Source organism: Notechis scutatus, chromosome 3 (genome assembly GCF_049901735.1).
Source record: "Notechis scutatus isolate UNSWTSFEM ecotype Mainland chromosome 3, rNotScu1.2, whole genome shotgun sequence".
In the NCBI taxonomy this organism is placed as follows: domain Eukaryota; kingdom Metazoa; phylum Chordata; class Lepidosauria; order Squamata; family Elapidae; genus Notechis; species Notechis scutatus.
In genome coordinates, this window is record NC_142011.1 from 111,282,439 (window position 1) to 111,305,154 (window position 22,716).

The following is a 22,716-nucleotide window of genomic DNA, read 5'->3' on the forward strand; positions in this document are numbered from 1 at the left end:
ACAAGGTAAATCACTCCAAGAAGAGTAGGCCTGATAAACTAGCTTCAACAAACAAAGAAAGATTTAGAATCCTGGAATAAGCTGCAGCTTTCCTTATTGGTCAGGATTGCCTCGAATTAAAATGAACATATTACCAAAATTTCTTTATTTATTCCAGACAATCCCAATTAAGTTGCTAAAATTTTTTTTGAAGAATTAAATAAGATCACACTTAAATTTATTTGGCAGGGGAAAAAACCCAGGATCAATGTAAGGCCCTTACAAGATGCGAAAAGTAGAGGGGGTCTAGCCCTTCCAATTGGGAATTATATTATTCGGCAGCTATCTTATTATGGTTAAAAGACTGGGTGAACTTACTTAACAAAAGAATTTTAGCATTAGAAGGGCATGACCTCCAGAGAAGGGTGGCATGCCTTCTTATGGGAAGTGGGGAAACCCAAGCAGTCTTACTCTCATAGACACCTCATTAGGGACTCATTATTAATTAATTGGAAAAAAATATGCAAAAAACACTATCTTAAAATTCCGATCTGGCTATCAACAATGGAGGCAATGGTACACCCCAATAATTTGGACATAACAAAAATGATTAAATATAAAGATTTATTAGATCCATAGGAAAATTAAAAAACTCGACAAGAACTACAGGAACAGGGATTTAAAATTGTTCAGTGGTTATATATACAAATCCATAGCAGATACAAACAAGATATAAAAGACTTTGGAATTTATAACAAACTGCAGTATTTAGATAAAATTTTACTAGGATCAAACAAAAAGAACATATCAAAATTCTATAAATACTTACTGGAAGTAGAATTAGAACAAGAGAGATAGTCAAAGGGAACATGATAGCCTGGAGCAGGAATGTCGGAAGAAGTATTACATTATCAGAATGGGAAAAGATTTGGAACAGAAATATTAAGATTACAAAATTGGCAGCATATAAAGAAAATACATACAAAATGTTTTATAGATGGCACTTGCCCCCTTCGAGGTTGGCGAAAATGAACCCAAACACGAGTCCAAAATGCTGGAAATGTAAAAGCATAGAAGAAACCTACTTTCATATGTGGTGGTCTTGCAAAGAAACCCAGAAATATTGGCAAAAAAAATCAGAAAATGGTTGGAGGAGATAACCAAAGAACAAATCGAATACAAACCAGAGTTCTTCCCTACTAGGGATCTCCGATAAACATTTACCCAAAAAGATGAAATATGTAACAATTCATATCCTAACTGCGGCCAGATTAGCGTTAGCCCAGTGTTGGAAATCACCCTATACACCTACAGAACAAATGGTCATCCAGAAAATATGTGATTGTGCAGAAATGGATAAATTAACTATAGCACTTAAAAACAAAGAGCCTTCAACATTTTACGATAATTGGAACTCTTGGTATAATTGGTTAGTCCAGAGATAAACTGCTTAATGGACAATGGGTAATTTAAGCATAGATATCGATAAGATGTGTGTACTCAAATTAAGGTAGGAGAATTGGATCTTGCAGACTGTCAAAAAAGGATATTGTCTGTTTTTAAGCGCATCCTTTTTTTTTTCTTTTTTTCTCTTTCTCTTTCTTTGTTTCTTTCTTTCTTTTACATCTCTTCTTCTCTTCTCTTTCCGGTTTGTAAGACCGAGTGTTCTTTTGTTTTTTTCCCTTTTGTGTATGTAATGTCGATATGTTTTTAATTGTAAATTTAATAAAATTTATTTAAAAAAAAGAAAAACAGTTTCTGCTGCATTCATGAAAGGCCCAGTTACTTTTAGCAAAGTTCAATTTTTCATTTGTGGCTTTCTGGACATTTGTAATACCAGATTCTTTAAGAATATCATGGATTTATAATCCCAATCCCTTTTCAAATGCAAGATTTTTCAGCAGTTGATTGTGGATAGCAAAATACTTTGCATCAGGAATATAAATTCATGCCCATTTTGAGGCTCTTTGTTTCAGTTAATAAAGAACTTGATATGATAATAAGCAAGTGATTTCCATGTGTAAGATGAGGCTTCATAAGTCAAAGTGATTGAAAGTATAGAGATGTATTTCAGTTGGGTTTATATCAGGATAAATAGAAAGAAATTAGTGGATGTCTAAATTCACAATGATTATATCCTTCACGAGAAGACAAGGAGGATAATGTTGATTTCACAAGATACTGAAGCTAAGACTATATTTGCTGATATTCATATTAATAGCCATACTTTTGAGCCAATCATATATTTATCATTGTTTTTGATGGTTGCAAAAGTCATTCATGAAGGAAAAGAAAGAGGAAAACTGGCCTCAATCAACAGAGAGCATAGAAAGTATTCCTTTCCCAATAATTGTAAAATTAATTAGTAACTCATTGGCATAAGCAGTTGTGAATGTTACCCAATTCCAGACTCTTTCAAAGTCACTAGCTGAAGGGTTAGAGGCAATTATTCTACAATTATTATCTTCCCGGTTCTGCCCAGCAAGGCTGATTTGAAATGTATATTTGCTTTCTTTATGCAGTATAATATTTGTGTGTCTATGTGTGTCTACTCTCCCACTATTGTATTCTCTTTGAGCCCTACTAAGTTCCACATCTCTAAAAAAGAAAAGAAAAAGAAAAAAAACCAAGGGAAGAACAAGATGAGAGAGTTAAGAAATACAGAAATTCTCAGCTGACAGCATTTAGACCTGATAAAAACAAAAAAGCTACAGATAATGTATACTGAGAAATTAATATCAAGGCCTATACTAGTAAGCAATGGTTTATTTTTTCTAGGAAAGGAACTGTTGGCAGCATTAAAAATTTTGTTCAGATATTGCTGATGAAAGAGGATAGGGTGATTACAATTGAGAAAGGTTTAATCATGGAAATCCAATACATAAAACTGTCAGAAAGATTTCTCCAGGACCACCCAGTGTAAGTCAAAGCACTGGCAAGGACGAAATTCCACAGAATTGCATTCAAAGGAATGCTTTTGGTGGGGCAATTTTAATAGCCTTTCAACCCCTCTACCTTCCTATCCCCAGATTTGTTTAGGTTAGGCAAGGGAAGTTTGCTTATTGTAGGTAGTCCTTGAGTTATGACCCATTTGGAGCCAACTCATGATAATAAGTTGTTATGGTCTTAAAGTGACTGACCCAATTTTATGATCTTTTTTGTACTGGCCATTAAGTAAATTACCATCGTTGTTAAGCAAATCCATAGTTGTTACAAGAACCAATGATTCGCTATGGGAAGGGGAATGATAAAACTGCAAGTAAATACTATTTTTTGGCAAAAGTGACATAAAACAGGGTAATGTGACTGCAGGACACTATAAATGACTCTAAATGCAATAAAGTTGCCCAATGTCCAAATTGTGGTCGTGTCACCATTGGGGTGGGCAACTGTCAGAACTTCAAATCCAAGTTGTAAATATCCCCTTTGGAACTTTGAATGTCACTAAGCAATGAGTCATTAGTCAAGTACTACCTGAAGCTTGGATTAAGTGTGTAGCAGTTATTGGTTTATTAGTTTAGACAAAAGTGGGAACTAATTATCTAGGAGGGAAATTTGTTATCTCACACCTCATAAGTGTAGATAGGAAGAGCAAGGTTGTCGAAGCAGGTGAGATAATTTAATGTAAATATAATTTCAGAATGTGAAGAACCAAATGAGATTGACTTTGGGGAATTGTGAGTATTGAGAAAGCCAAGTACGTGGAAAATGACCGAGTACAATACAGGTGCAACCCTTCCTATGTCTTGGAAGGAACTGAATGGATTCAGTGTAAGGGACAAGAATGGACACCTCATCCACCAAAATGCTTGGGTAAGCCATCATGCTTTCTTTGACTAGTGTAGACCTAGGAGAAAAGCAGAATTTGTTTGAATGTGCAAGCAAATAAGTTGATATAGTGAGTGGTTTGAACTTTAACTTTGCTGTTGCTTAACCTGTTAACAGTTCTTGGTTCATTTATGTAATGCATGACAGATCAATTGGATTGCAAATAGATGTACAAGCTTATAAATTCTGGACCTGCTTTGTAAGGGTGGAATTATTATTGTTGCAATAGATTTGTCAGTGTTCAACTAGGGAGGGATAGAATATGTGCTTTTGACCTTTTTTAATTCACATTTTAAATGTTTTGTCTAGTTTAACTTTGTCTCTGTTTATTTTTTTCTTTGGAATTTTATATTTTAACCTTTTCAATAAAATAAAATTGTAAAAAAAAAATGAAATCAAGGGAAGCAATCTTCATCATATTTCAATAGACTTTGGAATACTCCAGCTGTCTGAAATTCTGTTCCATTACAACTCAGTCAACTCAAAATGTCTTCGCAAAAGATTCTGAGTTGGGCTGTTTGTTCTTAGCTTGAAATAACCAAGACCATCTGTTTGTACATGCTCGTACAAGCCAGTCTTCTGTGATACGTCTAAAGTCTATTGCTGAATCATAACTTGTTCATCAATAATACTGTGCTCTAACTTGGTTTATTTGATTTTAGCCTGGAACTGTCAGTTGTGATTTGCAAACCAGGCCGATTTTCTTGGTAGTGAAACTGAGGGAAACCATTGGACAAATTATCTCCCTTGAGAAGATCTACCTTCTTTTCTCTTTTTTAGCACCCTGCAGTATCACAAGACAACAGTTAGCAGCAAAAAACTTGTTTGTGATTGGGAATCAAAGAAAAGCTCGGCTTATTCAAAGTAACCAGAACCTACAATTTCAGTGTAATGAAGGATATGTGCTTGTGGTTCCATCAGTCAGAAAGTGTGTTGACGGTTACATGGATTTCCCATTATGTATCTCTGGTAAGCTTGCTGTCAATATGATGAATTCCTCTGGGATCATAACTGATTAAACAATTATGATAACAAATATGAACATTTGCTTCTAAATTCCCATTCTTTTAAAAATGATTTCATCTTCCCTGAAATAATTCACATCTTGTCTTGGAATTTTAATAGTTGTAATCTAAGGCAAAACAACTGAAGCATATTTTTCCAAACATCTGAATTGTTTCTACAGTTAAGTCCAAAATCTTGAACTTTAGCTAAGAACTATGACTCCATAGTGGTTGAAAATATGCATAAAATTGGTAGGCAAAAAATATGTTTCAAAAATTGCAAAGGTTGTATAAAGTATGTTGACGTCATTTCATTAAAGGAGTCCCATATTGTCCCTGATGAAAAATCTCTTTTGTTTGAAATTGCTTGGATGAATTCATCATATGGTCAATGTTAATATTGAACTGATTATGATTTTATTTAATAATTCCATAGGTTCCAGAATATTTAGGTGATGAAGGATATTTTATTATTCTTTCTTTGCAGACATTTAATTTTCAGATCATTATGATAATTTTTATAGCTCTTCAAAAATTAGTTCAGAAGATATTTTTTAAAATTGTCCCTTCATCATTTATATGTAGGAGGAAGCCTAAATCTTGTGCATTTTCAACTTGATATAAATATTTCTCCTGAGAAAAATATTTATAAAATAATCAGAATCTATGTAAATTGAATATGCAGATAAATTGTTAGCATAAATTGTTAGTTGGTCTTGCGAGGTAGACCAGACAGGATGTGTGGTTAGAGTAGCTAATTCTAATTTTCTATAGAGTTAATTAATAGAATTCTGCAATCCTAAAGTAGATTCCTTCCCCCTGTGTCTTTGAATCTGGGAGGGTCTTTTCTGAACTGCTTTCCCTGTCTATTCCGAGAGTGGGTTACTTTTTTTCTGATAGTTTCACTTGGCTGCATTTGTTTTTCTTTCTCCCAATGTCATTTCTACATACAATTACATCATATATTACTGTCAAGATCTGGGTCAACATAGAGCAAAAAGAATATGAATGAAGAGGGGGGAGGGGAGAGAGAGAAATAGAGAGAAATAGAGAAAAGTAGATTGTGAACAGTCGGGTACATTGTCCCAAAGGTGCTTTTTCAAAAGACTATTGGACTTTCTTTGTTTTTCCTTGAAGACGTTTCATATCCTATCCAAGAAGCTTCTTCAGTTCAGAAAGTGGGTACCTTGTAGTTCTGTTGAGATGTAGCATATGTTCTGATGCTGAAGTTTCATAAATACTTAACTTGCTTATGAAATAATTCCACTTGAATTATTACCTGATTTTATAAGGAAAAAATGAGCCGAATCTGTAATAATTTTAAGCCAATTTCTTTCTTTGTAATTATTATTTTAACGAATGTCAGCAACTCCAGCTAACATTTGCTGGCTTTTTGGGTTTTTTTTTCTATTTAATAGTAAGAGGAAAAAACTGCAGTGGTCCACCCAGGACTGAGAATGGAGACATCACTACTTTATCTGAGAAGCTGTACAGATCTGGCTCTTCAGTAGAATTCAGGTGCCAAACATATTATGCCATGGAAGGCCAGAACAGATCTTTTTGTGACAATGGGACCTGGACAAAAGTGCCCATTTGCCTGGGTAAGCAGAAAAGAAAGTCTTCATCCAACTTTCATGAGCATTTCTAATCATTAAGATTCACTGCTCTCTCTCTCTCTCTCTCTCTCTCTCTCTCTCTCTCTCATAAAAAAGATTTAATTGATGTTGCCTGCAGCAGCTCTCCTTTATATACAATTTCAGTCCTATATCTGAGGTGAAGTAGCTACTAGATGAAAGCTAAATCTAGCTAAACCTTGCAATATGGTAATATGATGTATTTGGATCCCAACAGCCTTTTCTAATAGGATTTGCTTTCTTTTTCCACCTCAGATCCCTGTGTGATCCCCAGGACTGAATTGGAAAGCCAGAAAATAGATGTTAAAGATGAAATAGATGTGCCTGAAAATATATTTATTCAACGTGGTCATTCTATTGAGCTGACCTGTAAAACAGGATATGTCCTGGAAGCAAATTCTTCCCAATCAGCTTTTGTAATCCAGTGTGATGGGACACCATCCGTGATTCCTAAATGCAAAGGTGACTTGAAAAGTTTAATTTTATAATTCTGCTATCACCAATACAAAGCCAAAGCACTTCAGTTTGAGTCTATTAATGATTAGAACTAAAATAAGCTGCAATTATTTATGTGCTTTACTGGTACTGATATTTTTATTCCTCTTGAAGCATTCCCAGCTGAGCTGCACTTTTCTATGCTGAAAAGGCCCAATAGAATTCTTGGGATATAGTTGAAATAGAGCAACGTGAAAGGCTTCAGATTGCTGGAGAGGAGTGGTGCAATGAAAGATCCTTCCATTGTTTAATGGCCAAGTTAATGCAAAAACTGCACTTTGCACTCTTCAGATTTACAGGCCCCGCACCAAAAAATAGTCTGCTGTTTCATCAACATAGGGTAATATATCTGCATGGCAATATTTTTATATCTTTAAAAATACAGTAATTGCTTTTGCTGACAATAAACTCCATAGCTGAGCTACTATTGTTTCCATTTTTAAAGAATTTATAAACTATTGCCATACAAAAATCTAAATATCAATACCAATAGAAATTCCAACTCTGTTTCTAACAAGACTATAGGAAATTCTTTAGTTACTGGTGAAGAATATTGCTGTGCTTCTAATTTTAGCACTAACAGATTAGGGGATGTCTAGTGAAGGACATCTCACAATTCTAGCAGTTCAACATCTCCCAGAACCAGCTGTTCCACCACAGGCATCAGAAGAATATCATGGAGATGTTTCTTTGTTTATGCATTCATGCTATTTCTGTACCCTGTTGATCCTTATGGATTCTAGGCAGTTTACAGGTATTAAAATAGCAATAAAATAATCAAAAATTAAAATTCAGTAAAATCATGGCTAAGAATAAATCATAAGAAAAATGCACACATATAGACATAAATCTGTGTGGTCCTACACTCACTACTGACTTCAAGAAAACCAGGAGAATGGTTGCCATTCTCTACTTAGGGCAGCTGTTCCTAAGGAGGGGAGCTGCAAGGAAATATCACTCCCTGACTAATTTGAAAGCCGAGGACTCTTGCCATCCAGGTTAGACAAACTGTTGTTAGTTGGAAAACTCAATGTCATAGATGCCTCGTACTTGAGCTATAAAGAACTAGTCATGTCCAGCCTCATGGATTGTACTCAAAGGCACATTAGTAGCCAGTGCAATTTTTGCAGCAGTGATGTAACATAGCAGATCTAAGAGTATATACTGAGCATACAGGCTATTGAATTCTAGACCAGTTGATGTTTTGATGGTACCCCCAGGGCAATCCCAGGAGGAGCTAATTAATTGTTTAAGTACATGCCAAGAAGGTGATATCCACTATCAGAAATCTCATTCATTGATATTCTCCAGGAAATTTGTCCCAATCTATCCTTCAGGACTTCCAGAAATGCATCCATCATCACCCCAATGGTCCATCTATATTGTTGTTGGTGATCCGCTAGCTGAGAGCTATCATCATAGATAGATGACCGCTCCTAATTCTGAGCAGAATTTGAACAGAATGGGAAAAGAAACAAGTCTGGCAAGCTCCATCACAAAGCATTTGAAGGCCTGAGAATTCCGGTTTGCAGGGCTTCGGTGGCAGGCAGGAATCCGTGATCGTGCACTGTTTCTGCCTGGGCTCGCCGCTGGAGCGCCCCGAGCCAGCTGGCTTTGGGGCTAAGCCACCCCCTAGAGGTGGTGAAGACGGGGGAGTTGCCAGCAGGGTCGAGGAGAGCCGCATCTCTCCTCCTCAGCTGGCCAAATTCCCTTTCCCGAAGGCGGTAAGAGCAGCGGTCAGAAATGGCCGCCTCAAAGAAGCACTCAACCGGAAAAGAAAGTGCAGGAGGAAGTTAAGAAGTGAAAGTTTTGGCTGACCGGGATAAAAAGCAACAACTAAGGTACCCTGGAATTTAAATTTTATAAAAGATAACATCGCTCCCAAAGAAGACTCGGAAGCAGCGAATAAAAGTGAAAAGGGAAAGTTTTTCTTTTCTTCACTCTCCTTCTTCACATTGACAATGAAGAGAGCTGAATAAGAAATCAGAAAAATCCGCTTTGGCACCAATAGGTAATTAAACTGAAAATATAATTAAATGCCAAAGGGACAATAAAGATTTCTGAACATTAAAAAATCCTTTTTTTCTATAAGTAGGAAGGGAGAGGAAAAGAATAAGGGCAGGATTTGGAAGGAGGAGACTGCCTGGACTTCAAAAGAATCTAAAGTAAAATCTCAATAAGACTTCTAAAAGATACATTTTAACTGGAACTTTCTAACTAAATAGTAACCCCAGGAAGAGAAAGTGAAAAAAGAAGAAAGTGTTAAAAGAAACAGCTTGTGTGTATTTGGATTGCTTGGTGACTTTGGGATTTCTGGAAATTAATGACTAAAAACAATTGGGTGGTTTTTTAAAAAAATTCTACAATGGCATCACTTCTGGATGAACTCAAAATGGAATTTAAAAAATATAAAGAAGAAGCACAAGAAGGGAAGGGCTCCTTTGGCTCCGTTTTTCAATTCTTAGAAATGGCGATCTGTGTCTACAAGAAACAACAAGAAAAAACTGTGCAACAAGAAGATTGGGACAAAGAAGAAGCCATCTTTAATGAATAAGTAACTCTATGTGGGGAAGAAAAAGGAAAGGGGGGAAAGAGAATGGAGAATTTAAGACTAAAAAAACAGCCAAAAAAAGGAAAAATAATGTGAAAGTGGATATAATGTTGGAAAGCAACAGAAAAGGGGAATACAGAAGAGGGAAATGGAGGTAGAGAGACAGGGGGGTAAAAAGGGGAGAGAGAAGAAGAAAGGGAAGAAGGAAGGGAAGAGACGTTACAAAGGTTTGGAGCAAGATGTAAAGAAACAGGACTTATTCAGAGATAATGGGTGAAAATTTAACTGAAAAGGGGATTCTGTAAAGGTACATAAGATTGTATTGTTATATTTGTAATAGAAATAATGTTAGAAAATTGGAAACAACATATGATTAAAAAGTGGGATAAAATAGTCAGTGTAATTCAGTGAAACATTTGTGAAAAAAATAAATGAAATGAAATAAATGAGAGAATTGAATTAGGAAGGAATGGGAACATTTTAACTACTCAATGTTTTATAAAATATAAGTGAAGTGTGGGGGGGGGGGAAGTAACTATGGAAAGTTTATAAATGTTCCCATAGAAGTATGATACTTATTTGAAAAGTAATGTGTAAAATGTTAAGATTTAAATGAATATTAATATTAATGATAGAATTGAATTGATATGGATTGTTGTTTTAATTATATTATATATTTATAATTTTTTCTTTTTTTAAAATACAGTGTGTAGTTTTAGAATGTACCAAGCAGAATCCCAACGGAAGTTATGTATTATATTAAGTGTTATAATTTTAGGGGAAAGATATAAAGGCATCATACTCCAATCAGTGATTACAGGAGAAATTTTGTTTAATGAGAAAAGATAATAGACAGTTGAAACAGGACAGACAAAGAATATAAGTACAATGATTTGAATTGAGATGAAATAAATAAAATAAAATTAAGAAAGTTAAAAGAGGGGAGAAGCTATCTAGAAAATGTAGAATGAGCATGAACTTGAATTTGTGTCTGTACGAAAAGATGTAACCCGGGATCATGCTGCTTTCAAAAAAGATGTTTTATGTTTTTATGTTTTGTTTGTTTATGTTTGTTTTTAAAAATAAAATTTTCAAAACAACAACAACAAAGCATTTGAAGGCCTGACTTCTTTCCCCTGTTATTGTTAACCAAAACTGTAACTTCAGGCAGGAGCTGAACCACTGCAATGTGGCGCCTCTAATTTGCAATCCTTTTGCAGGTGGCTGAAAACACTGCTGGGACTGAGCGTGGGATGGAACAGCAAGAATAGAGATATCAAATTGTAGCTTTAGATTGAAAGGGAAGAATAATTATAGCAACTTGCTAAGTTTGTTTGCAATCTTCCAAATAAATAGTAGCCAAGCGCTACTAAAAGTATTTTAAATCAAATTGGTTGATTTTACAGTATATTTTAGATACTAATTGGCAGTTTTAAATTAGTTAATGCCCATCAGTATGCATGACTGCTAATGAAAATGGTCTCATGGTCCTATGGATGTTTAAAAAATAAGGGTATTGTTTTCTATGCTAATAGAAAGCAAGGCCCATAATCTGATATGAATGTAAGCTTTTTTTTTTCAATATAAGATATGATTTATTTTCTTTAGAAATTACATGCAATTCTCCAAGAATATCAAATGGTTCTTTCCGACCTCAAAGAACTTTATACCATGATGGGGATCTAATTCGAATTCTGTGTGACAGTGGATTTACTTTTGAACCTGATAATGGAGAAAAGGTAGTTGAGTGCACGAGAAATGGATGGTCACCTTCACCAAAATGTGTCAGTAAGTAGAATTTCCATGTATTGCTATGATTATAGAAGGGCTAAGACATTTAACTCTGCAGAAGTGTATTTTTTAACATTATTTCATATAATTTTCCAATTATTTTTGCCTAAGGAATTTATCACACCCAGAACATTTTGGTAGATTTTACACATATCTAAAATACGTATTTAGTTGCAACAGGATACCTTTTAGATTAATGCAATTTTTATGTCTGGAAATAGCACTTATGGTTGCCTTGCCTACCTTGAATAATCAAGCTTGTTTGCTTATTTATTTTTCCTCCACTTTTACCCCATCACAATCTAGAGACTGTTAGCTGCTTATATAGAGTATAAAAACCAAATACATCATCCTCAGTATAATCAGCTGTAAAAATAGTAAAACAGAGCAGATTAAGTAACCTTTATATTAATCTGTTCTGTCTCACCCAAATCTGATGGTTTCTAAACACCAGCAAAGGTTATTGTGACCATCTCCCTCACAGCCTAGGGTAGAGGATTACAGTTGCATGCTCCATGATTGGATTGGATTGGAAGGGAAAAGTCCAGAATAGTTAATCATGCAGAGAGGTTCATTAGACAGCTTCTTTTCTGCATGTAGTTCATATTTAAATTTCTTGCAGGATATCCAGTTTTCAATACAACATTTCAGAATTGCTCTAATACACAATTATCAACTATGTATCCACACTTTAGCTTTTACAAACAAAATTAGAGGATACAGGTTCTTCCACCCTCCAAGTTAACAATCATCATACAAAAGAAGTTTCAGGGAAAATTATTTACACAAACACAACACTACCATTAATCTATGGCTGATGAAATATCATCAGAGCATTGATTGAAAGCACCTGGTTTCATTTCTTCAAGATGAGTAGACACGTTGCCAATTTCAAAAGCCGATACAAAAATTTATGCCACCAGATAAAGACCGAATGCACCAATTATCACATTAAACAAGAGGAAAACCTTCTAAGCACCAATTCCACCCGTGCTTTTTACAATTTTGTAAACAACAAACTAAAAGACTCAAGGTCCATCCCACCCTTGATAGGACCTGATGGTAAAGACTGCAACGACGACACCATTAAAGCCAACCTCTTTAACACATTCTTCGGCTCAGTATTTGTAAACAGCAATGGATCATGCCCAGTATTTCCTAGCCGTACCACAGATAACAACAATGATCTAATACATATCGATTTTTACAGAAGACAATGTTGAAAAAGCACTACGCAATATAAAACCATCTCTATCTATTGGACCGGATGGAATATGTGCCTACTTCTTAAAAAAGCTATCCACTGCCATAGCCAAACCTCTAAGCATAATCTTTGAAAAATCTTTCAGGACCAGCTCCTTGCCTAACCTATGGTCACAAGCCACAGTCATCCCCATCTTCAAAAAGGGAGACCCAAGCCTAGTTGAAAATTACAAGCCAATCTCCTTATGCTGCGTCACCTGTAAAGTCATGGAATCAATTATTAACCAATCCATCATCCTCCACTTAGAGACAAACAACCTACTCTCCAATAAACAATTTGGTTTCAGAAAAAACTATCCTGTAATCTGCAACTCTTACACTGCAAAAACATATGGACGACACAACTCGACCAGGGCAAAGCAATAGACGCAATCTACATAGACTTCTGTAAAGCCTTCGATTCAGTGGTACCGACAAACTACTCCTAAAAATAAAATCCTATGGTATCTCTGGACAACTGAATAACTGGATAGAAGCATTCCTGGCAAACAGACAACAAATGGTCAAAATAGGAAGCGTCCTATCAAATTCTGTACCTGTCAATAGTGGTGTCCCCCAAGGCAGTGTTCTAGGACCAACTCTCTTCATACACTACATAAATGACCTCTGTGATCATATTAAGAGCAATTGCGTTCTCTTCGCTGATGATGTAAAGCTGTTCAATACCACAGACAATACTGCTACCCTACAAAAAGATCTTGACTATGTATCAGAATGGTCAAACAAATGGCAACTTCAAATCTCAACAAATAAATGCTCTGTCTTACATATTGGCAAAAAAATCAGAAAATAAAATACAAGCTGAATAGTCAAGATCTTGTTGATGACCCAAGCTCTGTAAAGGACCTTGGAATACTCACCTCTAATGATCTAAGTGCTAGAGCCCACTGCAACTACATAACCAAAAAGGCATTAAGAGTTGTTAACCTAATCCTCGTAGCTTTTTCTCTGGTAATATCACACTACTAACCAGAGCATACAAAACATTTGCTAGACCAATACTCGAATACAGTTCATCAGTCTGGAACCCACATTACATATCTGATATTACCACAATTGAGAAAGTCCAGAAATATTTCACAAGAAGAGTTCTCCACTCTTCTACTCGTTGTAGAATACCTTATGCCACCAGACTTGAAATTCTAGAACTAGAAAACCTTGAATTACGCCGTCTTCGGTCTGATTTAAGCATGGTATATAAAATCATACATTGCAATGTCCTACCTGTCAATGAATACTTCAGCTTCAACCATAACAACACAAGAGCACACAATAGATACAAACTCAATGTTAACCGCACCAAACTTGATTGCAGGAAATACGACTTCAGCAATAGAGTGGTCAATGTCTGGAATACTCTACCCGACTCTGTAGTTTCTTCCCCAAACCCCAAAAACTTTAACCTTAGACTGTCTACTATTGACCTCACCCTTTCCTAAGAGGTCTGTAGGGGCGTGCATAAAGCGCACCAACGTGCCTACTGTCCCTGTCCTATTGTTTCTCTTATTCTTCTTTTATTTTTCTTATATGTACCCATTTCATGTATTCACAACTATGTATACACTTATACTTATTATCTTGTAAACAATTGGCAAATCAAATAAATAAATAAATAAATAAAAAATAAACAAGTGCTGTAGGAGGACGAGGAGCTTCCTCTGTCTGTAGCCTCACACTCTCCTCACCTCCAAGGGAAGCAGCCTCAAGCCTGCAGCATCACCCTTGTATTTTCTGTGTTATATGGTGTGTGTTGACAGGTTTGGTTTCAAAAGTGGGAGTATGTTTTCAGACATTTGCTTTAGGAAAACCAAGTGCATTTTATTTGAATGGGACCATTTTTATTTCCATTTTAGATGTAAGATGTTCTTCTCCCTCTGAAACTGAACTGAATTGGAAATGAATTTGCTTTTACTTCACTGGCTCTTTCGTGTTATTTTGAAAAAGTTCTGTCATATTGAAAAGGCTTTTTCAATATTTTATTGCTAGAATTGTAAAATTTAATGTCCCTGTTGAACTGTGAAAGTAGAACATATTTTCATTAACATTGCCACTCTTTTGCAAAATTTTGAATTTCTATTTATATAAATCTATTCAATTCATTTTATAACTAGACGTTTTTTCTCATTTGGAAGAGAATGTGTCTTTTGGAGAACAAACATGGATTTCTATGTCACAGTTAGCCTCTCCTTCTCAATCCTATGATGCCATAGAACATAAAACTGGTTATCATTTTAAAAATCTCATATATATTACACATATTACTTATGTTAACTTCTCCATCTGTTTTCACTCTACCAAGATATGTAGATTGACCCATTTGCTTCATTTTTTCCATTTATTAATCATTTGTATTCTCTTTTCCCTTTCAGATTTAATTATTTGAGAGTTTCCTACATTGCTCCTCATTGCACCATTCACGTATCTAACATTCATTCCAATCATTTACATTCTCAGCCAACATTGTGACTTCACCCATAAATTGAAGTATGTTCACATTCATGTCCCCAACCAATGCAGACCTCCTCATAAGTTTTATAAATATCATTATACTTTTATAAAGGAATATATAATAATTATGCAATACTGGGTGTGTGTGTCACATATCCATGTCTAACTTCCTGCTTCATTGAGTGTTCCCTTGATTGTCATGGTTGCTTTCTCTCTAATACCTCTATTATCACATTCAGCAAATAACTTTCAACTCTACACAAAATATTCCATAGTTTTAAGCCTGTTCCTTTTATCATAAACTTTTCCTAAATCAAGAAACATATAATAGAATTTATATCTCACATCCAAACATTTCTTAATTTTAAGAAATTAAGAATGTCTTCCTTGTTGTCCAGCTAAAGGACAATAATATTAATTGTATATCCCTTGCCCAGCATAAAATCCTGCTGCCCTTCCCCAATTTTGCTCACTTTCACATTTTGTAAGTTTTCGGACTTCTCTCCCAGGTACATTCACAGGAACAAATAATAAACTAACCTCCCTTTAGCTTTTCACTTACTCCTTTTTTAAATAAAATTTTATTTGGGTTTTCACACATACAAATTACAAGTAAAACGTCTTTTTTGAAAATAGCATGGTCCCGGGTTGAACTTCTTTATACAGACACAAAACTCAATTTCATGCTCCTTTTTGTGTTCTATTTCATATCTTATATTATTCTACATTTTCTACATAGTTTTTCCCCTCTTTTAATTTTCTCAATTTTATTTTGATTATCTCATCTCAATTCAAATCATTATATTTATACTTTTGTCTGTTCTGTTTCAATTTCATATTATCTTCTCTCATTAAACAAATTTTCTCCTGTAGTTACTAATTGGAGTATGACACCTTTATATCTTTTAATTACATCCATTCAACTCTTACTTAAACTTCAATATATACCTTAAGGTTATGACCTTCAATATAATACATAATACATAACTTCCAATCGAATTCTGCTTGGTACATTCTTATAATACAAACTATATTCTTTAAAAAAATTTATAAATATATGTAATTATAAACCCTCATTCCATTCCAATTCAGTTCTCTCATTAATAATCATTAAAATCTTAACATCTTTAACACTTCTTTTCAATTAAATATCATACTTCCTTTTTTTTTAAAAAAAAAAAAACAAGTTTTATTGGTTTTTAAAGACAAACAAAAACAAACAAAACATAAAAACATCCAACTTTCTTTCATAAATGTACAAGCAGTGTGTCGGTTGGTTTACAATTTTTTTGTGCATTTCATAGTCTCAATTACAGTCACATTGCATAATAACTCATATTATCAATCAAAAATTGAATACCCTAGTATCACTATTAATCAATCATTTGACTATAATTTTGTTCATTCATACTTTGCGAGATAACTATAATTCACTTAGTTTATTCTATAACAATTCATATAATCCTCCCAAATCTATCCTAAAAACATTTTATAGATATGATAACAAAAAAAGAAATACATCTTTATATATTCATTATTTTCTAAAATTCTAAATATTCTATTATTGTATTTTATTATCTAACCATTGATAGAAAAGGTCCCAAATTTTATAAAATTGTTTATCCTCTTGTTCTCTAATTTCAAATGTCAATCTACTCATTTCAGCACATTCCAATATTTTCTTAATAATTTCCTCCTGTAATGGTATTTTCTCATTTTTACAATTTTTAGCAAATGCAATCCTAGCCGCTGTTAATACATTTACAATCAAATATTTTAAATCTTTACTGTATGTATCAGGTAAAATTCCCAATAAAAATATCTCTGGTTTCAAGTCTATATGTTTTTTTGTCATTTTTTCCAACCACATGCGGATTTTAGTCCAGTATTTTCTAACGTCCTCACAAGTCCACCACATATGGTAATATGAGCCAAGTTTCTGATGACATTTCCAACATTTTTCGGATTTATTCTTGAACATTCTTGCGATTCTTGTCGGAGGAAAATGCCACCTGTAAAACATCTTATACAAATTTTCTTTATATGCTGTTGACATTGTCATTTTATAATTTTGAGACCACAATTTTTGCCATTTCTCTAAATCAATCCCATATCCAAAATTCTTCCCCAAGCAATCATAGTTTCTTTAACTTGTTCTTCTTCTAGTTTAATTTCCAATAAATAACCATACAATTTTTAAATCACCTTTTCATCAGTACCTGTCAAAATCTTATCTAAGTCAGTCAATTTGTCATAAAATCCTTCTGTTTTGAGATCTTCATCATACCTTGAATGTATTTGCGCATATGAAAACCAATTCATCTTTATACCTTGTTCCTCTAAATTTTGCATCGATTTAAGTTCACCCTTTTCATCCAGTATTTCCCCATATCTAACTTTGTTCCTTCTTATATATTATGGGATAGGAAAATGCTTCAATAGTCGATAACCAGACTGGAATTTTCAAATAGCATTGTCTTTTAATCTTCTCCCAATTTAACCACAGAGACTCCCATATATGATGTCTTCTAAAATAGCCCTGTGTTTTAGTTCCCTTATACCATAGAAAAGCATGCCATCCCAACAGCAAATCATGTCCTTCTAATGTCAACAATCTAGTATTTCTTAATGTTATCCATTCCTTAGCCCACATCAAGTTTGTAGCTTGGTAGTACAACTCCCAATTAGGCAAACCAAATCCTCCTCTAATTCTAGCGTCTTGCAAAAGTTTTAACTTTATTCTCGCTTTCTTACCTTGCCATATATATTTCAAGACAATTTCATTTAAATCTTCAAAATAGTCCTTTCCGAGCCTAATTGGTATTGTTTGAAACAGGTATAAAATTCTGGGTAAGATATTCATCTTGATTGTTGAGATTCTCCCTATTAATGACAATTGTAGATTTCCCCATTTCGTCAAATCTAACGCTATCTGTTGTTTAAGTTTGATGTAATTGTTCTCTTTTGATGTACTACATCTTGCTGTCAAATGTATCCCCAAATACTTAACCTTGTTCGTGACTTGAATTTTCAATAGGTCTGCCAGTTCTTCTTTTTGTCTTAGTAGCATATTCTTTGTCAAGATCTTTATTTTATCTTTATTTATTTTCATACCAGCCACCTTACCATATGCCTCTATCTTTTCCAATAATTTTGGTGCTGTTTCTAAAGGGTCTTCTAAAATGAAAGCCAAATCGTCCGCAAAGGCTTGCAATTTAAATTCTTCCTTTTTAATTTTCATTCCTTTTATACTCTTATCGTCTCTAATATTTCTATTCAACACTTCCAAAGTTAATACAAATAGCAAAGGTGATAGTGGGCATCCTTGTCTTGTACCTTTTCTTATATTGATGGAATCTGTCAATTCTCCCTCTATCATTACCTTTGCCGTTTGCTTATGGTATATGGCTTCTATTGCTTGGATGAATTTTCTGGCAAAACCCATCTGTTCCAATAATAATAGCATGAATCTCCAATTCACATTATCAAGCCTTTTGTGCATCTAAAAATATCAATGCCATTTGCTTTTCGGGGTGTGCCTCATAATATTCCAAAGTATCCAAAATTACTCTCATATTATCTTTGATTTGTCTCTTTGGCAGAAATCCATTTTGATCAGGATGAATAAAATTATTTAAGTATTTTTTAAGTCTTTCTGCCAAAATTGGAGCAAAAATTTTATAGTCTGCATTTAATAAAGAAATAGGTCTATAATTCTTAATTTGCAGTGGATCAGCTTCTTTTGGAATAAGTGTAATATAGGCTTCTGACCATGTTTTAGGTATCTTCTTCTTTGACATAACTTCGTTCATGACTTCTAGCAATGGAAGGCTCAACGATTCTTGTAATGTTTTATAAAATTCTGCCGGAAGCCCATCCCCTTTCCATTGTTTTGCTTCTTAAGTGCTTCAGTTAATTCCATCATTGTTATATTGCTTTCTAACATTTTTTCAGTCTCTTTAGGTATCTTAGGTAGATTAGCATTCTGTAAGTACTGTTTGACTCTTTCCTCATCAATATTCTCTTGCTTATATAGTTGCCCATAGAAGTCTCGAATAATTTCCTTTTTCTCTTTATTGCCGTAGCAAACTTGACCTTGATCATCTATTAACTACAAAATTTTCCTTGATTCTTTCTGCTTTCTCAATTTGTATGCTAACCATCTACCTGGTTTGTTTGCATCTTCAAAGTAGTTCTGTATAGCACTTTTAATTTTCTGTGCTAATTCTTCTTTCTCTATTTGACCCATTTTGTGTTTAATTATGTCCAATTTTAGTTTAATGTCTTTTTTCTGTGGCGTTTTCTGTAGTTCTTTTTCAAGTCTTTTACGCTCGTCTTCTAAAACTTTAGTGGCTTCCCTTTTCCTGATGTTCCTTTTCCTTGTATAGTCTATTATCAAGCCTCTGGCATATGCCTTCATTGTGTCCCAAACATTCTGAATTGAAGTATCTTCTTTTTTATTTTCTCTAAAGAAAAAGGCCAATTCTTTTTCCATCCGCTGTGTGAAGTCTTTTTCCTTTGAAATAGTATTATTTAACGTCCATCTCGATCTTCTTTTTTGTCCTTTCCATTTAATTGTCACTGGATTGTGGTCTGCCCAAGTACTTGTTTCAATATTTGTTTCTTGAATATTAGATATTAGTTCTGTTGAAATCCAAATCATATCTATTCTGGACCATGATAGATGTCTATTTGAGTAAAAAGTATATTGTTTAGTTTTAGCATTTCTTTCTCTCCATATATCTTTTAAATTTATTTCATCTGTCATTTTAAAAAAGGATTTAGGGAGAGTCTTTCTATTTTGTTTTGTTATTGTTGCTGTATAATCCAATTTGTTGTCTACAATTCCATTGAAATCTCCCATCAAAACTATATTAACATAGTCCAGTTCAATTATTTTCATATGTAATTTTTTATAGAATTCTTCTTGTTTATCATTCGGAGCATAAATTGCAATCAGGAGTGTTTTCATATTATTATCCATTATTTCCACCATTAATACTCTTCCATCTTCATCAGTATGAATCAATTTTGCTGAGATGGTCTCTTTAATATTATAAAACCACTCCTCTTTTCTTACATTGAGTCAGAGAAGTAAATATTTTCCCTAATTTTGGCTGGACCAACAATTGTTCATATTGTTTTTTAATATGTACTTGTAGACAAATTATATCAAATTTTAATTTCTCTAATTTATGAAAAAATTTCCTTCTTTTAACAGCCGAATTAAGTCCATTTATATTCATTGTAATCAGTTTTTTCTCTTCCATGATTATACTTTGTAGTTAGGTTTGGTAGCTCTCGTGGATCTTGGTTCACGTTGTTCTTTAGTTTCCACCTGTCCACCTACTGCGCCTTCTTCTTTTTCAGTCTCCATTTGGTCCTCTTGAAATTCAATTAATGAGACCTCTTTTTCTTCCTCTTCCTCTCTCTTTCCAAAGAATTCTGCGTAGAATAATTCTGCTTTCTCAATTGAATCAATTCTATGTCTCTGTTCTTGCCATGTAAACATTAATCCTTCTGGAATTAACCATCTGTAGTTCACCTCTTTTTTCAGTAACATTTTAGTTAAAAATCAGTATTCTCTTCTTATCTCTCTCACTTTTCTGGGTATTTGTTTTAAAACCACAATCTCCTTGCCCTTATATTTCAGCGTTTTCTCTCTTGCCACTTGCAATATTTGTGTTTTAATGGCTTTTTTTGTAAATCTGATATGAACTTCTCTTGGTAGGTTATTTCTCATTGCATATCTTGTAAAAACTCGATATACTTCATCTACTCCATCCATCATCTTCTCTTCTGTTATTTCCAAAGCTTCAGCCAATATTTCTATCATTATCTCAGCTAAATTTTGTCCTTTGTCTTCCTCTATGTTTTGAAATCTGAGATAAAATTCTGATCTGTCCATCTCCCATTTCAGCATCCCACTTTTATCTTGTTCAACCACTGTTAATCTGTTATCAATGTCTCCAATCTTTTTGTCTCTTTGTTTATCTTCTTCAATTTTTTGGAATCTCTCATACTTCACCATCATTTGTTGAATATTCTCCACTTTTTCATCAGTTTTCTCTGTTCTTTGTTCAATATTCTCTATTCTCTTTTCAATAGTGTCTGATTTTGTTTTAAGTTCTTGGATTCCTTGCATGATCATCTGTAAGGTCACTTTTCCTTGTTCTTTGTCTTGCTTCAACATTGTCTGGATTGAACGTTGTCCTCCAGGTGGAGAGGCAGAAGTTTGAAGTTGAGGGGCCAGAAGCTATAAATTTCCTGCTCATTTTGAACAATTGAAGATCTTCAGATTCTTCTGAACCTTAATCCATTTGTGAAGTAGCCAATTATAATCCAAGATAAAGAATAAAAATGGTAGAGAAAAATTTCTTCAGGTTCTTCTGAACCTTAATCCATTTGTGAAGTAGCCAATTATAATCCAAGATAAAGAATAAAAATGGTAGAAGGGAAAAAGCCCAATAATAATAATAAAAAGAAAGGAGAGAAAATTTCTTCAGGTTCTTCTAAGCCTTAATCCAATCAATAGTTAAGTGAAAAGGAAAGGAAGAAACAATTTTAAAAAAAGAACAAAAAAAGAAAAGGAGAAGAAAAAGAAATTCTTCAGGTTCTTCACCACCTTAATCAAATTAAAAGGTCTCAAAAATAGAAAAATAAAAACATAAAAATGAACCAAAAGTATGGATGGAAAAAGCAAAAAATCCCAGAGAAGAAGGGGAAAAAAAGAAAAAGAAAAAGAAAAATTTTGAGGCTTTCCCTTTAAAATAAAAAGCAAAAATAGAAATATTACAAAAATAAAGGCTTTAAAAAAAAGTACATTAAAGCTGGTAAGGAGGGGTAGCACAACTTTAAACAAAATAAAAAGAACACACTGCACTTTATTTAATCATCCAAGGCTCTTATTATAACTCTCTTCTCCACAAACTTCAAAACCAAGCTTCAATTGTTGATAGAAATCCAGAAGAACACCTGCAATAACACTCTCCCGTGCTCTTCCCTCTATCTTATCACGATGCAATGTCCTTGAAAGGGAGTCTCTGATCTTTCTTTCTCAGCTTTCTCAGCTTCGTCTAAGATATTTTCAAGCCTCTAGTTGGCAGTGTTACAAAGTTTCTTCACTCTCACTTTCCCCCTCCTTTCCCAGGCAAAACGTAATAGAAGTTAAAAAAAAAGAAAAAGTATATATAAAAAAAAGAAAAGTAACTAAAGGGAGCCTCTAACCTAAAATGTTGCAAAGTCAAAAAAGAGAAGAAAAAATAGATGTAAATGAGAAAGAAGCCAGTCCAGTTAGCAAATGTTAAATCGCGATAGAAGTCCAGTAATAAGAAAATAAATAAATAATAAAAAGCCAAGCCTTACTTTGACGTTTCCGTTTAGAAACCGCCGCTTATTCTGTTCTGTCAAAACTTTTACAGATTTTTCCTTTTCCTTAGGGTGTCCCTTTAAGTCTTAGTGTAATGATAAATAAAAAAAAGTTCTCACCAAACCGACACACTTTCTCTTTCCAGTCTCTTCTGATCAGAGCTGTCCCAACTTCAGCAGCTTTGGTAGCTGCTTCTCTGCCGCCGGCAAGAAGGGCTTCTCCTGGATCAACCAGGGACTTTGCGGTGTCCCTGGGATCGGCAGGATGCGCTCTTCACTTTCACCATCTCTTTGGGGGCGGTTTAGGTCCGTTGGGACCGTCCAGAGGCAAAGATATCGACTGCAATCTCAGACC

At 34.1% G+C, this 22,716-nt stretch overlaps 1 protein-coding gene across 1 annotated transcript in view; it reads left to right on the forward strand.

The window, feature by feature from the left end:
• LOC148131344 (coagulation factor XIII B chain-like) overlaps window positions 1-11,303 on the forward strand; it is an 11,718-nt gene extending 415 nt beyond the window's left edge. Inside the window, 6 exon segments of the mRNA XM_087958992.1 lie at window positions 3,620-3,652; window positions 3,655-3,792; window positions 4,588-4,776; window positions 6,230-6,412; window positions 6,701-6,907; window positions 11,100-11,303. Of these exon segments, the coding sequence (XP_087815118.1) occupies window positions 3,620-3,652; window positions 3,655-3,792; window positions 4,588-4,776; window positions 6,230-6,412; window positions 6,701-6,907; window positions 11,100-11,287 (938 nt within the window). The 3' untranslated portion in view covers window positions 11,288-11,303.
• The last annotated feature ends 11,413 nt before the right edge of the window (window positions 11,304-22,716 follow it).